This window comes from Piliocolobus tephrosceles, chromosome 17 (assembly GCF_002776525.5).
Source record: "Piliocolobus tephrosceles isolate RC106 chromosome 17, ASM277652v3, whole genome shotgun sequence".
Classification (NCBI taxonomy): Eukaryota; Metazoa; Chordata; class Mammalia; order Primates; family Cercopithecidae; genus Piliocolobus; species Piliocolobus tephrosceles.
This window is the reverse complement of record NC_045450.1, coordinates 8,795,397-8,811,539: the sequence shown is the minus strand read 5'-3', so window position 1 is coordinate 8,811,539 and position 16,143 is coordinate 8,795,397. Positions and strand designations below refer to the sequence as shown.

Below are 16,143 nucleotides of genomic sequence, written 5' to 3'. Positions count from 1 at the left end.
CCCCGTGTTAGCCAGGATGGTCTCGATCTCCTGACCTCGTGATCCGCCTGTCTCGGCCTCCCAAAGTGCTGGGATTACAGGCTTGAACCACCGCGCCCGGCCTTGAACAATATTCTAAAAGCAACCGACCTAACAAACATCTATAGAACACTCTGCCCAACAACAGAGGGATACAGATTCTTCTCAAGTACAGAGGGAGTATTCTCCAGGATAGAGCATATGCTAGACCATAAAAAAAGGCTCAATAACTTTAACAGGATTGAAATCACAAAAATGTGCTTTGCAACCATAAAGGAATGAAACTAGAAATCAATAACAGAAAGACATTTGGGAAATTTACCAAAGCATAGAAATTAAACATCAGGTAAATAACCAATGGATCAAAGAAGAAATCACAAAGGAAATGAGAAAAAACATTTAGAACAAAAGCCAACTACATTATTTTAAAACAAGAGCCAGAACAGATTAAGCATCTGTCTTTTAGCTCAGTTGTGGTAAAGAAGTAACAGAAGGAACGTTACCTCATCCTCACTTACCTGAATTATATTCAGCTGTTTCATTAATGCCTGCGGGCAAGAAGAAAAAAAGCATTATACCAAGTCCACACTCTTTTTTGCCAAAATAGCTTAAAGTCTTTCATGTTTTCCCAAGTCTTGACATTTTCTATAACTTAATATTTTATTAGTTAGTCAACAATATTACTTTAAAAATTACTTGATATAAATAGTTGACAGGAAACTATTCCATTACACACTTAAATTACTAGTACAATAGACAGGCTGAAATTCAGACGCCTGAAAGATAAAATAAACTAAAATATTTAGCAAGAAAATCTTAAGCTGAAGGTGTTTATCTAGTGTCCATAAAAACACAGATTCTCTGTTATTTGGGGAAAAAATGGTGTTAACACCTCATTAAGAATATAAATAACTGAAAATATTAACTTGCATATCAAAGAACCATTTATAATTATAATCCAAACACTCCATAAACCACTTGTACTTTATTCTATACAGAAACAGGGAATTAGAAACTAGCTGCTTTGATATTACAAAGATTTCAACTCCAAAAGTAATTCAACATAAAATAGATGTTACCAGTTAGTGTCATAAAATTATATATTTCCACATAAAAACACAGGAAGGTATTCCAAGAATTTTACTACTACTAGATTAAACTCTATCTCCCCAATAGAAACATGCATTAAAATCTCTCCCATTTGTTAGCAAAACACTATCCAAAATAACTACAATTAATTATATTAGTACAAAGATTTCTGGATTTATAAAATAGTTGCAATGACAAAAGAAGTATGCTTTTGCTGGGCGTGGTGGCTCAAGCCTGTAATCCCAGCACTTTGGGAGGCCGAGACGGGCAGATCACGAGGTCAGGAGATCGACACCATCCTGGCTAACACGGTGAAACCCCGTCTCTACTAAAAAAAAATACAAAAAACTAGCTGGGCAAGGTGGCGGGCGCCTGTAGCCCCAGCTACTCGGGAGGCTGAGGCAGGAGAATGGCGTAAACCCGGGAGGCGGAGCTTGCAGTGAGCTGAGATCCGGCCACTGCACTCCAGCCTGGGCGACAGAGCGAGACTCCATCTCAAATTTAACAAAAAAAAAAAAAAAAAAAAATATATATATATATATATAAATTAAAAAATTAAAAAATTAAAAAAAAGAAGTATGTTTTGACAGTAAACAAAAAGACATTACAGATGAAATATGCAAAATATGCAAAGAAAAAATAAATCTGTATTAGAAAGTTTTCAAGACCAAGTTCAAGGGCATTTGATCTCTGAGCCCTGTGCCATGTAACATTGCCATGTTCTTCCACTGTTGGTTGGAATGTTGTACCCCAGCCCTTGACTGTGGACTTAAGGCAAGCTATGACTTGCTTTGGCCAGCAAAAGGAGGCAGCAGTGATGGCGGACTCATACAGCACCCAGGCCTCAGTAGAACTGTAGCATGTTCTCCTGTTGCTTTTGTACACCTTTGTCATTGCCATGAGGACAAGCCCCATCTAGCCTTCTGGAGCATGGCAGACACATGGAAGAGAACCAAATCACTGCAGTGATTCAAGCCATGCCTAACCTAGATCAACCAACAGCCAGCCATTCCCCAGGCATACAGGTGAGCCCAAGAGATTTGCCTACCCAACTCCCAACGAACCTTAAGTGCATGAGCAGTTGGCTTGCTCTATGCTAGTGGGACTTTTGTGGCTGTTTGTTATGAAGCATTACTGTGGTAACAGAAAACTGATACATCTCCTCTGTTATGCCTTCGTTGGCTTCTTTTTTTTTTTTTTTTTTTGAGATGGAGTCTTGCTCTGTTGCCCAGGTTGGAGTGCAGAGGCACCATCTTGGCTCACTGCAAACTCTGCCTCCCGGATTCAAGTGATTGCCTTGCCTCAGCCTCCCGAGTAGCTGGGACTACAGGCGCACACCACCGCTCCTGGCCAATTTTTGTATTTTGAGTAGAGACAGGGTTTCACTATGTTGGCCAGGCTGGTCTTGAACTCCTGACCTCAAGTGATCCTCCCGCCTCGACCTCCCAAAGTGCTGGGATTACAGGCGTGAGCCACGGCTCCCAGCCCTTCTTTGGCGTCTTATGGCAAAATTGCCTAATTGAGTATCTTGGATCTCTGGTGATGAACTCTCTGAAAGCAGCTGACAATCAATACAGGTCCCTAAGCTTGGCTGTGCTTTTGCTTCTTACGCCCCTTTCTCCCTTTTCCAAAATACCCTACTCAGGTGTGCTCGACTCACCCGAGATCTAGGCCCTGGGACTTCCGTCTTCATCAGAGGCCCATCATAATCAAATTCAACGTCGACTTTGGCTGCGGGTTGACTAATGTGTCTGGATCCTGCAGTAAACAAAGACAATGAGAAATCCCTGGTGACAGCTGAGATCATGAGGATTCTGCCCTGACTGATGCCCAATGTCCCTAACAGAGGTAGTGCCAGGACCTTAGCCCTATCCCAGCCAGACCACCGTGGAACACTGTGTCTGGACAGACCAGCTGGGGCACCACGAGGACACTGTAGATTTTAAAAACGGGAAAACCCAGTGTCAGCAAAGTTGTAGGCAAGTAGGCATGATCCTGTTTTACTGGCATGAGTACAAGCTGGTGCCAGCTTTCTATTTATTTATTTATTTATTTGAGACCAGGTCTTGCTCTATTGCCCAGGCTGGAGCGCATTGACACCAACATGGCTCACTGCAGCCCTGACCTCCCAAGGCTCAGGTGATCCTTCTACCTCAGCCCCCTGAGTATCTGGGATTACAGGCACGCACTACCATGCCCGGCTAATTCTGGTATTTTTAGTAGAGATGGGGTTTCGCCATGTTGCCCAGGCTGGCCTCAAACTCCTGGACTCAAGCAATGCACCTGCTTTGACCTCCCAAAGTGCTGGGATTATAGGTGTGAGCCACCATGCCTGATCTGATGCCAGCTTTCTATTGCTTTCAACCGAGCAATCTCATTTTTGATGATTCATCCTAAGAAAATAATGGGACCAGTACACAAAGATGGAGGTAAACAATATTCATCATATATTGTCTATAAGAACAGCAAAGAGGGCCAGATGTGGTAGCTCATGCCAGTAATCCCAGCACTCTGGGGGTCCAAGGTGGGTGGATTCCTTGAGCTCAGAAGTTCACGACCAGCTTCAACATGGTGAAACTCCAACTCTACCAAAACAACCCAGGAAACAAAAATTAGCCAGGCATGGTGGTGAATGCCTTTAGTTCCAGCTACTTGGGAGGTTGAGTTGGGAGGATTGCTTTAGCCTGGGAGGTTGAGGCTGCCGTGATTCATGACTGCAGCACTTCAGCCTGGGCAATAGAATGAGACGCCGTCCCAACAAACGAACAAAACACAAAGAGAAAACAACCTAAATGTCCAGCACCGGAAGTCAGCTAAGTAGAATGTGGCATAGTCTACCATTTCATGGAATATTATGTACCCATTAATTGTTTTGAGGTTGACATTTGGAATATTCATGTACATGGAAAGATGCCCGTGGCATTAGCATGTGAAAGGTCAGATTCCAAAAAGTATCCACATTTTGTAAAAATGTAATCTACATCCAAATGTATATAGACCAAAGTTTCTCAACCTTGACAATATTAACATTTTGGGGTTGGATAATCCTCTGTTGTGGGGGGCTGTCCTGTGTATTATGGAATGCTTTGCAGCATCCCTGGCTTCTACCCACCACAAGCCAGGAGCACCCACCCCCAGTTGTGCCTATCAAAATTACCTAGGAAGCATTCATCACATTTCTAAATTCAGATGGTCCCATTTAATAAATGGTTTGTTTTAAAAATCAAGCTTTGGGTCTGACATGGTTGGGATCTATGTTGCCGCCTACATCTCATGTTGAAATGTAACCCCTAATGCTGGAGGTGGGGTCTTGTGGGAGGTGATTGGATTATGGGGACAGTTTCTTGTGGTGTAACACCATCCTGCTTTGTGCTGTCATGGAGAAAGTGAGTTCTCATGAGATCTGGTTGTTTATTTATTACTTATTTTTATTTTTTGAGACAGAGTGTCACTCGGTTGCCCAGGCTGGAGTGCAGAGACACAATCTTGGCTCACTGCAACCTCTGCCTCCCAGGTTCAAGTGATTCTCCTGCCTCGGCCTCCCAAGTAGCTGAGATTACAGGTGTCCGCCACCACGCCTGGCTAATTTGTGTATTTTTAGGCCGGTTGAGATCTGGTTGTTTAAAAGTGTGTGGCTGGCCGGGCACACTGGCTCATCCCTGTAATCCCAGCACTTTGGGAGGTTGAGGCGGGTGGATCACCTCAAGTCAGGAGTTCAAGACCAGCCTGGCCAACATGGCGAAATCCCGTCTCTACCAAAAATATAAAAATTAGCCGGGTGTGGTGGCAGGCACCTGTAATACCAGCTATTAGGGAGGCTGAGGCATAAGAATTGCTTGAACCTGGGAGGCAGAGGCTGCAGTGAGCCGAGATCGTGCCACTACACTTTAGATTGGGTGACAAAGGGAGACTCCCTCTCAAAAAAAAAAAAAAAGTGTGGCTCCTCCCTGCTTGCTTTCTTGCTCCTATTCCTACCATGTGAGACACCTTGCTCCCCCTTTTCCTTCCACCATGATTGGAAGTTTCCTGAGGCCTCCCCAGAAGCTGAGTAGATGCCAGCATCATACTTCCTGTACAGCCTGCAGAACCATGAGCCAATTAAACCTCTTTTCTTTAAAAATTACCCAATCCCAGGTATTTTTCTGTAGCATTGTGAGAACAGACTAATACATGGTCGTGCATCATTTGTTTGAAACGCATTTCACATTTTCCACATAATGTATAATGAATTTACAGAGGATGTTTGATGTCCCAGGTTAATCCCACAAATCTTTTTAGCTCCGTATGTTGCTGAAACACAAAGGGTAGCTCACCAAGCCTTGCTGAGCCCTGAGTGAAAGACAGGTGCAGTGAATCCAAGACAAATGTGTGAGGGTTTACCGTCAGGAACCCCTAGAAATCTCTTTAATGTTACTGTTGATCTTTCACCTTTCCAGTACCATCTGATGGTTGGGAAATGTTAGTTCCTCTTACTGGGGTTGCCATAATTGTACCAAACTAGGGAATCAGTGGACACTTTATATAAATTACATAAATAATCGAATTTCATCTTCATATATATAATAAACAAATATATATAGTATATAATATAACAAAAATATATTAACTAAAATATATATTATAACTAAAATATATATTATATAACAACATATATATTATAACAAATATATATATTATAACAAAAATATGTATTGTATAATACATTATAACTAAAATATATAATATAACTAAAAATATATATATTATAAAAAATATACTATAAAACTGTTTCCATTACACAAGAGAGGACTCTAAAGCTCAGAGAAGTTAAGAAATGTGCCAAGATCTCCCGTGACACACACACACACACACAGACACACACGCAGATAGCTTGTTGAACTATACAAAGCCATGAGATTTAGAAATATATTTAAATTCACTCTTAATTTTCCATAATTGCTTTGGTTATCAAAGGTTTCTGAATTAATTATGTAACATCATGCTGTCTTTTGAACAAAAAGCACAGTTAAAATACAGCAGTACACTTATATAAGGATGAAAAAAACCAGCTTTTATTTTCTTCTCTTTGATCTGAAAAAGGGAATTCCTAAAGAGTATTCCAATAGAAGAGAGTTAAAGGTCCTCGCTCTGTTGTCCAGGCTGGAGTGCAGTGACCGGATCTCAGCTCACTGCAAGCTCCGCCTCCCAGGTTCACGCCATTCTCCTGCCTCAGCCTCCTGAGTAGCTGGGACTACAGGTGCCCGCCACCTTGTCCGGCTAGTTTTTTGTATTTTTTAGTAGAGACGGGGTTTCACCATGTTAGCCAGGATGGTGTCGATCTCCTGACCTCGTGATCCGCCCGTCTCGGCCTCCCAAAGTGCTGGGATCACAGGCTTGAGCCACCGCGCCCGGCCCCCCCTCCTTTTTTTTTTTTAAGAAATGAGGTCGCGCTATGTTGCCCAGCCTGGCTTTGAACTCCTGGGCTCAAGCAATCCTCCTGCCTGAGCCTCCTACGTAGCTAGGACTACAGGCACACAATACTGTGCCTGGCTACTTTTTTTTTTTGAGACAGGGTTTCACTCTGTCGCCCAGGCTGGAATGCAGTGGTACAATCTTGGTTCACTGCAACCTCTGCATCCTGGTTTCAAGCAATCCTCTCACCTTAGACCCCCGAGTAGCTGGGATCACAGGCATGCGACATCATTCCTGGCTAATTTTTGCATTTTTGGCAGAGAAGGGGTTTTGCCGTGTTTCCCAGACTGGTCTCGAACTCCTGAGCTCAGGCGATCCACCCGCCTCGGCCCCTCAAAGTGCTGGGATTACAGGTGTGAGCCACCGTGCCCAGTCCTAATTTTTACACTATTTATCTTTTCCTTGGCCAGAACTCAGGATTACAGGACAGGATTGATTCCAACTAGATCTTCAGGGATGCATATTTTGATAAAAATAGCTCTTCACCGGTGCAGATCTTGCTTTGTTTCCAGCAAAGGAGGAAAATGAAAAATTAGAAATTAGCAAGCTGTTCTTAAATGAGGACACACACGTCCTCCTTTCTTTTCTCCAGAAAGTGCTTGACATTGCATTGTAGCAATCAGATTTCTTGGGAACCGGAGTGTGGAAACACTGGGAATGGGAGCAGTTCACAGGGGGAGCCGCAGCTGAATGGATCCAGAGAGAAATGACTGGAGAGTGTGGGGTCAAATGGAGCTGCAATAATGAGGATGTCAAAGCCATGGGGAAACAGGAGTTGGGAGAGGTGGTGAAGAAAGGGTGAGAAATGGCCAACTGGGAGCTATGGGGCACAAGCCAGGAATGCTGAGGACAGGTGCAAGGCAGATGGGTCTGTTCCAAGAACTGTATCAGTTCCTATCATGTTTTCCATAAGTTTGTTTGCAACTGTGCTATCAGAAAGGGGGGGAATGGGGGAAATTAACACATATTCAGTCTTTACTAAAATGCTAGGCTGGCCCTATTTAGGCAAACTCCCGTCTGTTTTAAGTAATCCACAAGTAAATACAACAATATAGATGGGTATTGTTGTTCACAGTTTACAGATGAGGATCAGAGATGTTAAGTGACTTTCCTGATGTCACACAGCTAGTGAGTTGCAGAGTCAGTATTGGAACTCAGGTTCTTGCAATCCCAATACTTCTGCGTTTCCTTCTATATCTCAATGCTGGCATTTTTAAAAGAGGAAAACAACAAAATACTACTACATTGAATATTCTCTTAATGATGACATATAACACCACACACCACAAGAGAACAGAACAAAAATTGAAGGGACAAGTAAACCTTTTCTTGGATCTCATCTATGAAGACACAAAAGCAGATTCAAGTATGTATTGAGCACTTAGGGTGAACAAACCAGGAATCATCCGGAGCAATTGACATGGCTTATCTCATTTAATTATCACAAACTCCCATGAGGAGTTTGTGTTATTATTCTTACATTACAGAAGAAGACACTGAGGCTCAGAGAGGTTAATTAATTTGCCCAAGATCACACAGCTAGCAAGTGGTTAGCAGGAAATTTGCCCATCTGACCTCTTTCCTAGACGCTATGAATAGAACTGAGGCTATCTTTGATTTCATCTAGTGCTAGCCTTTGAATGAAACATTTACAGCAAAACAACACACTTCTCCCAAAGGCAAATTTTGATCATGACCACAAAGATGCAAAAAACCAGTTTGAATTAATACTGAATGATCAAACATTTTCATTCATCAATAAAATAATACATCCAGAAGGCAAGAGTGTGTTATTGACACACATGACTAGACACAGTGGGTGAACGATCCATCCAGCCCGGCCCTCTGGGACTCACAGCCCTCAATGGCCATGCCAAGCCAGAGTCCATTTTTAGCTCCAAACTATAAAGCAGGCAGCAAACATTTCTAATGTTCTCTTGATCTTTAGACGGAGAGTGATAAACGAATGTCATGTTCCCAAATGGCCAAAGTTCTGTACGTGAGCCTGGCCAGAATGAAGGTCAAGTCCTACTGGAGTTATTTGCTCTGCTTTTCTGTTAAAAAAATTTTTATCTGCTCCTGCAACTATCCACCCAACTTATTTTATGATAAAATGCTTATTGAGGAAGATACCAAGAAGCAACATGGAAAAAAGAAAACACATTTAATTTTCTACCCAGCAATAACAATTTTGATGTGGTCTCCCACTCTCTGTGTCCTATTTACCAACATAAGATTATTAGTTTTGGCTGGGCGCGGTGGCTCATGCCTGTAATCCCAGCACTTTGGGAGGCTGAGGTGGGCAGATCACGAGGTCAGGAGATCAAGAACCATCCTGGCTAACACAGTGAAACCCCGTCTCTACTAAAAATACAAAAAAATTAGCTGGGCATGGTGGCGGGCGCCCGTAGTCCTAGCTACTCGGGAGGCTGAGGCAGGAGAATCGCTTGAACCCAGGAGGCAGAGCCTGCAGTGAGCCGAGATCGTGCCACTGCACTCCAGCCTGGGCGACAGAGTGAGACTCCGCCTCAAAAAAAAAAAAAAAAAAAAAAAAGATTATTTGTTTTGAGGAGGCATAAAATGGTGGCCATTGGGAACACCATCTCAGATTGTTAACTATTGTCATGTTTAACGGCCTCACAGTGACCTGATGGGTGGAGATACCATGGAGAAGCAGGAAAACACTGTGGGTATGGTTGCAGGCTGAGCCTTCCATTTTTGGCACCCTCTCTTGCTTTGAGGGAGCAACTGCTGCATTGTAAGCAGCTCTGTGAAGAGGTCCACATATCAAGGAACTGAGAGAGTGGCTTCTGGCTGACAGCCTCCAAGGAATTGAATCCAGCCACAACCCTGTAAGTGGGACTACCAGTGGATCCTCCAACCGCCACGTTGAGCCATCAGATGAGACCACAGCCCCGCTGACAGCTTCACTACACCCTCATCACAGACCTTGAGCCAGAGGATCTGGCTAAGTCACCCCTGGATTCCCAAACCACAGAAATTGTGAGATAATAAACATAGGATCCCAAGCTGCTAAATTTGGGGGTATGTGTTATGTGGCAGCAGACAACTAATACAGTGGCTTGGGTCCTGGAGCCAACTGGACTTAGCTCAGAAGCCTGGCTCAGCTGCTAATCAGCTCTGTGACTCTGGCAACTTAATTTCCCTGACTTGCAGTTTCCTTTACCTTAAGGAGTGGTGGTGAAGGCTACATGGATTCAAAGTAAGCTGTAATTCCTATCATTTTTTAACCCTTCCCCTGGTTGCTACTTGCCAAATAGCAGTGTAGGAGAGTGCACGCGTTCCTGTATCTTTGCCAACACTGTGTTTTAGAATTCTTAAAAAACCATATTCTGGCTAGATATCCCAAATCAATAAGTCAAAAGAAAAGACAAAATCTCACCATATGGTTTTCTAAATCATAAATGTGCCAAAAAGGATTCAGCTCCAGCCAACTAAATGCAGAACAGGTAAAGGTAAGGAACTCTGTGATTTAGCCATTTCTATTTTTTGTTTTTGGCATTGTGCCTGTATTTCCATGCTTGTAAAATGGGAGTTAGGACACTTCCCACCTTACTGTAAATACAAATAAAGTGCTTTCACATGAACCATTTCTTTTTTTTTGAGATGGAGTCTTGCTCTGTCGCCCAGGCTGGAGTACAGTGGTATAATCTGGGCTCACTACAACCTCCGCCTCCTGGGTTCTAAGCAATTCTCCTGCCTCAGCCTCCCAAGTAGCTGGGATTGCAGGTGTGCACCACTATGCCCAGCTAATTTTTGTATTTTTAGTAGAGGCGGGGTTTCATCATGCTGGTCCTGACCTCCTGAGTTCAGGTGATCCACCTGCCTCGGCCTTGTGTTGGTATTATAGGCATGAGCCACTGTGCCTGGCTCATGTGAACCATTTCTTCTAATGCAAGAAATTTGTGAAAAAAAAGGATACGATTATTAGACCCATTTTCCTGATGAGTAAACCGAGTCTTGGATAAGGTCTATTGGTTAGGCTCACTTGGTTAATGTGTGGTGAAGCCAGTAACTCAATCATATGAATCTTGATCTAGTACTCTTCCCATGGTGTCTCCTTAGGAAGGCTCAGATGTCCTTGAGAATGACCTTTAAAGATGGTGCCACATGTGCCACCAGGCTAGAGCTCCAAAGAGCCACATCTCTTTCTTCACTGCCACATCCTCAGTACCCAGGACAGCACTTGGCATGCAGTAGGTGCTCAACAGCCTTAGTTATGGAAAGAATGGATCATCTGTGCCAGACTCTCTTTCTGACTTGGAGCCCTCCATAACTACATCTTTCTGATTTATTGTAGCATAATTATGGGTAAACATTAATATGCTTATCTTATAAATAACAAATAAATAAAGCAAAACCTCACGGGTGCAGTGGCTCACGCCTGTAATCCCAAGACTTTGGGGGGCCAAGATGGGTGGATCACTTGAGGTCAGGAGTTGGAGACCAGCCTGGCCAACATGGTGAAACCTCATCTCTACAAAAAATATAAAAACTAGCTGGGAGCAGTGGCAGGTGCCTGTAATCCCAGTTACTTGGGAAGCTGAAGCAGGAGAATCACTTGAATCTGGGAGGTGGAGGTTGCAGTGAGTCGAGACTGCACCACGGCACCACTCCAGCCTGGGTGACAGAGCGAGACTCCGTTTCAAAATCACACACACACACACACACACACACACACACACACACACACACGAAAAAAAAAAGAAGAAAAGAAAAGGAAAACGGAAAAGCAAAATTTCAAAAGCCATTGATAACTTCTCGAAACTATCAAGGTCAAAAAGAATAAGGAAAAGACTGAGAAACCGTCACAGACCAGAGGAGGCCACGGAAGATGAGACAAATCAATGCAATATGTGTACCTGGATTGGATCCTGGAGCAAAAAAAGACCTTAAAGGAAAAATGAGTGAAAGCCAAATAAGTCTGGAGTTTGGTTAATGGTAACATACCAAGGTCAGTTTGTTAGTGTCCTTAAAAATTTATTTATCTATTATTATTATTTTAAGACAAGGCCACCCAGGCTGGAGTGCTGTGGCATGATCATGGCCCACTGCAGCCTCAATCTCCCAGGTTCAAGCAATCCTCCTGCTTCAACCTCCCCAGTAGCTGAGACTACAGGCACATGTCACCATGTCCAGCTAAGTTTTGTATTTTTCATAGAGACAGGGTCTCCCTATGTTGCCCAGGCTGGTCTCAAACCCCTGGGCTCAAGCGATCTTCCTGCCTCAGTCTCCCAAAGTACTGGGGTTATAGGTGTGAGCCACTGTGCCCAGCTAGTCAGCTAGTTTCCTTCTTTCCCTCCCTTCCTCCCCTCCTCCCCTCCTATTCTCCTTCCCTCCTTATCTTTCTCTCTCTCTCTCTCTTTGTTTTTTTGCTCTGTCACCCAGGCTGAAGTACAGTGGCTCAATCTCAGCTTACTGCAACCTCCGCCTTCTGGGTTCAAGTGCTTCTTCTTCTGCCTTAGCCTCCCAAGTAGCTGGGATTACAGGCACCCACCACCACACCCAGCTAATTTGTTTTTGTATTTTTAGTAGAGACGAGGTTTCACCATGTTGGCCAGGCTGGTCTCGAACTCCTGACCTCAGGTGATCCTCCTGCCTCAGCCTCCCAAAGTGCTGGGATTACAGGCATGAAACACTGCGCTTGGCCAGCTAGTTTCTTAGTGTTGACAACTGCATCTTGGTGATATAAAATGTTAACAAGGGAAGAAACTGGTGAGGGCCATATGGGGTCTCCCTGTGATATCTTTGTAACTTCTCTGTAAATCTAAAATTATTAAAAATTAAGATGTTTATTTATTTAGTTAGTTATTTATTATTTTTTTGAGACAGAGCCTCGATGTTGCCCAGGCTGGAGTACAGTGGCATGATCCAGCTCACTGCCATCTCCACCTCCTAGATTCAAGCGATTCCCCTGCCTCAGCCTCTCAAGTAGTTGGGATTACAGGTGTCCACCACCACGCCTGGCTAATTTTTGTATTTTTGGTAGAGACGGGGTTTCATCATGTTGGCCAGGCTGGTCTCGAACTCCTGACCTCAGGTGATCTGCCCACCTCACTTCCCAAAGTACTGGGAGCCACTGTGCCCGGCCAAGATGTTTATTTTAAAATAAAGCCTGCTAATACTCCCTGGAGAGGGGTGAACACTCCTACTGTTTATCCCACCCAAGACAGACATACCAGCATTCAACATGCAGACCAAGGACATGGCTAGCAATTTGTCTTCAGAAGGCAGTAAGGCCTGACAACAAGGGACACTGTGATGAGAAGCACAGGGGCTCTGAGAGAGCTGGGGACAGACTGGAGGCTCACTGGTCTTTCTGAACCTATGTCATGGCCAGGCCTGGGCCAGGCAGTTTATATCTCTGCAGGAGGCCAATCTCGGGGCATCCGAAGGGAGGTTCCTGCTGGCGGCTCTGTCTCCAGAGCCACACGGAGACACATGGAGGAGTACTTAGCATTGGAGATGGACAGAGTTGCATGCAAGTGGCTGTGTGACCTTGGGCAACTGGCTTTGCTTCTCTGACCCTCAGTTCTCTTACCTATACAATGGGATTCACTCGGGTCTGCCTTGTGGGACTATTGGGAGGGAGGTCTCGAAGAGGTCAAGCAGAAGGAAGAAGGAGCCTGTGCAGGTGGCCATGGGTGTGGGGTGGAGTAGGGGTGAGACATTCCTAAGATGGTGCCTCCCGTCCAGTGATCCAGTGACTTTGAAACACAGTTGGCCTTTAGGTCGATTTCGGAGTTGTTTAGGGCTTTCTTTGTTCCTTAGCAGCAACCCCAGATGTGTGATTTCCCCAGCGGTCCCTGCAGAGATGGCCTGGGACCATCTGGCTGTGGAGGCCGTCGCCTACCTGCAGGCAGAGTGGCTCCAGGGTGGATCCAATCCCCTCCCACTGAGGCATGTGGGACAATCATATGACAGAGATGGGACAGGGAAAGGAGGTGGTGATGGTGATAGTTTTAGGGATAGTGGGTGATATGGTTTGGCTGTGTCCTCGTTCAAATCTTATCTTGAATTGTAGCTCCCATAATTCCCACGTGTTGTGGGAGGGACCCGGTGGGAGGTAATTGAATCATGGGATTGGGTCTTTCCCATGCTGTTCTCATGAGAGTCAATTGAGTAAGTCTCACACGATCTGACGGTTTTATAAAGGGCAGTTCCCCGGCACACACTCTCTTGCCTGTCTCCATGTAAGACGTGCCTTTATTCCTCCTTCACCTTCCATCATGATTATGAGGCCTCCCCAGCCATGTGAAACTGTGAGACCATTAAACCTCTTTTTCTTTATAAAATACGCAGTCTCAGGTATGTCTTTATTGGCAGCATGAGAACAGACTAATACAGTGGGACAGTCCCAGAAACACTCACTGGCTGGTCCCTTTATCCCCAAGGGCTCTTCCAGCCCAGAAATCCCTAGTCTGGATGGTGTCTTCCATTAGGACTAGTTCTTCTCAAGACCCCTGGGGCTTACCGGGTACCAGCAGGCGGTAGCTGTGCTGGAAGCTGCAGGCCAGGTGCCGGGCAAGCAACATGGAGGCCATGACCCCTTGAGGGACAGGGATGCCCTCTGCGTGCTGCCACCCTGAAAGAAACCAGAAATGCAGACTTAGTCCCATGAAGACCACTCCCCTCTCAGTCAAAGATCTCATACCCACCACTTCCCACCTAGTGGAGAAGGTTCTTCTGACATTGTCAAATACTTGGGTTTCATACTGAATATGCACTTTATATATTAGGCCAGGCACGGTGGCTCACACCTGTCATCTCAGCACATTGGGAGACCAAGGATTTCTTGAGTCCAGGAGTTCCAGACCAGTCTGGGCAGCATAGCAAGATCCCATCTTCTCAAAAACTTTAAAAATTAGCTGGGTGTGGTGGTGCATGCCTATAGTCCCAGCTGCTCAGGAGGCTGAGGTGGGAGGATTGCCTAAGCCCAGGAATTTGAGGCTGCAGTGAGCCATAATTGTGCCACCGCTCTCCGGCCTGGGTGACAAAGTGAGACCCTGTTTCAAAAAGAACCCAAAACTATATTACACTGAATACATACTTTAATTCACTTTTTTTTTTTTTTTTTTTTGAGATGGAGTCTCATTCTATCGCCCAGGCTGGAGTGCAGTGGCTCGATCTCGGTTCACTGCAACCTCAGCCTCCTGAGTAACTGGGACTACAGGAGCACGCCACCATGCCCAGCTTTGCTTTTTTTTTCTTCAATAGAGACTGGGTTTCACTATGTTGGCTAGGTTGGTCTCGAACTTCTGACCTCAAGTAATCTGCCTGCCTCGGCCTCCCAAAGTGCTGGGATTATAGGTATGAACCACCGTGTCCAGCCCTGATTGCCATTCTTGGGAACCTGGAGCACCCCCTATCCCCTAGTTTGTTTCCTTTTATCGTCTCTCCTTGCTCCCTGTTCCCTCTCTCCAGAACATAATTTAAATGTGTTTTCTGTGCATCCTTCTGTTTGTAGATCTTTCTGCTAAAAACCTGTTTTGTTTATTGGCATGTGTATTTTTTACATAAACGGTATTGAATCTCAGAACAAAATTTGTATCTCAGAACAGCGACAGCACCATTCACGTGTCATTCCTCTTCATGGACCCTGTTTCCCGAGTCCTTTCTGTGTGATGCATGCAGCACAAAATGCTTTATATACAGTATGATTAATATTTATTACTATTATTAACATGCACAACTATGCTCCATGGTCTTTTTACAGAGGAGGGAATTGAGGCACAGAGAGGTTAAGTGGTGGATCTGAAAGCAGAACTCAGTTGTGTGTAACCCCAGAGTCAGCAAACCTCACGGTTACGCAACACTTAGCCCAAACACTCCATCAAAATCCCTCTACTTATTTTGCAACAAGTACTCCATTGAGTGCTAACTTTGTACCAAGTACTGTTTCTCAGGCTGGACATACAGGGATGAATGAGGCAGGCCTGGAGCTTACATCCTCATGAGGAACAAAGAGAGTGAAATGAATCATAACATTAAAAAGGCATCATTATGGTGGGGAGAAGCATCTTGAAGGAAAAGTGAAAGGGGCTAGGAGCATGATTTATCAGGCTTCCTTCATGTGCCAGCAACAATGGGGCAGGCATGATTATCCCCATTTTACAGATGAGGAAACTGAGGCTCCAGAAGTGATGTATTTTAACCCATGTTCACTGTAGCATTATTCACAATAGCCAAGAGATGGAAGCAACCTAGATGTCCATTGACAGATGAATGGGAAAAAATATGCCATATCCACACAGGGGAATATTATGCAGCCTTAAAAAAGGAGGAAATCCTGTCACATGCTGCAATATGGATGAGCCTGGAAGATACTATGCTAAGTGAAATAAGCCAGTTGCAAAAGATCAGATACTGCATGATTCCCCTCATGTGAAACATCTAAAGTAGTCAACCTCCTAGAAACAGAAGGTGGGCAGATCACAAGGTAGGAGATCGAGACCACCCTGGCTAACATGGTGAAACCTCATCTCTACTAAAAATACAAAAAACTAGCCGGGCGAGATGGCGGGCGCCTGTAGTCCCAGCTACTCGGGAGGCTGAGGCAGGACA

At 44.5% G+C, this 16,143-nt stretch overlaps 1 protein-coding gene across 1 annotated transcript in view; it reads right to left on the bottom strand.

Annotated features, from left to right (window-relative positions):
• Positions 1-16,143, bottom strand: part of ABAT (4-aminobutyrate aminotransferase) — a 109,826-nt gene that overhangs the window by 31,675 nt on the left and 62,008 nt on the right. The window contains exons 2-4 of the mRNA XM_031934487.1: positions 14,054-14,164; positions 2,768-2,865; positions 537-566 (exon numbers count right to left, since the gene is read on the bottom strand). Of these exons, the coding sequence (XP_031790347.1) occupies positions 537-566; positions 2,768-2,865; positions 14,054-14,123 (198 nt within the window). The 5' untranslated portion in view covers positions 14,124-14,164. The remainder of the gene's footprint in view (positions 1-536; positions 567-2,767; positions 2,866-14,053; positions 14,165-16,143) is intronic.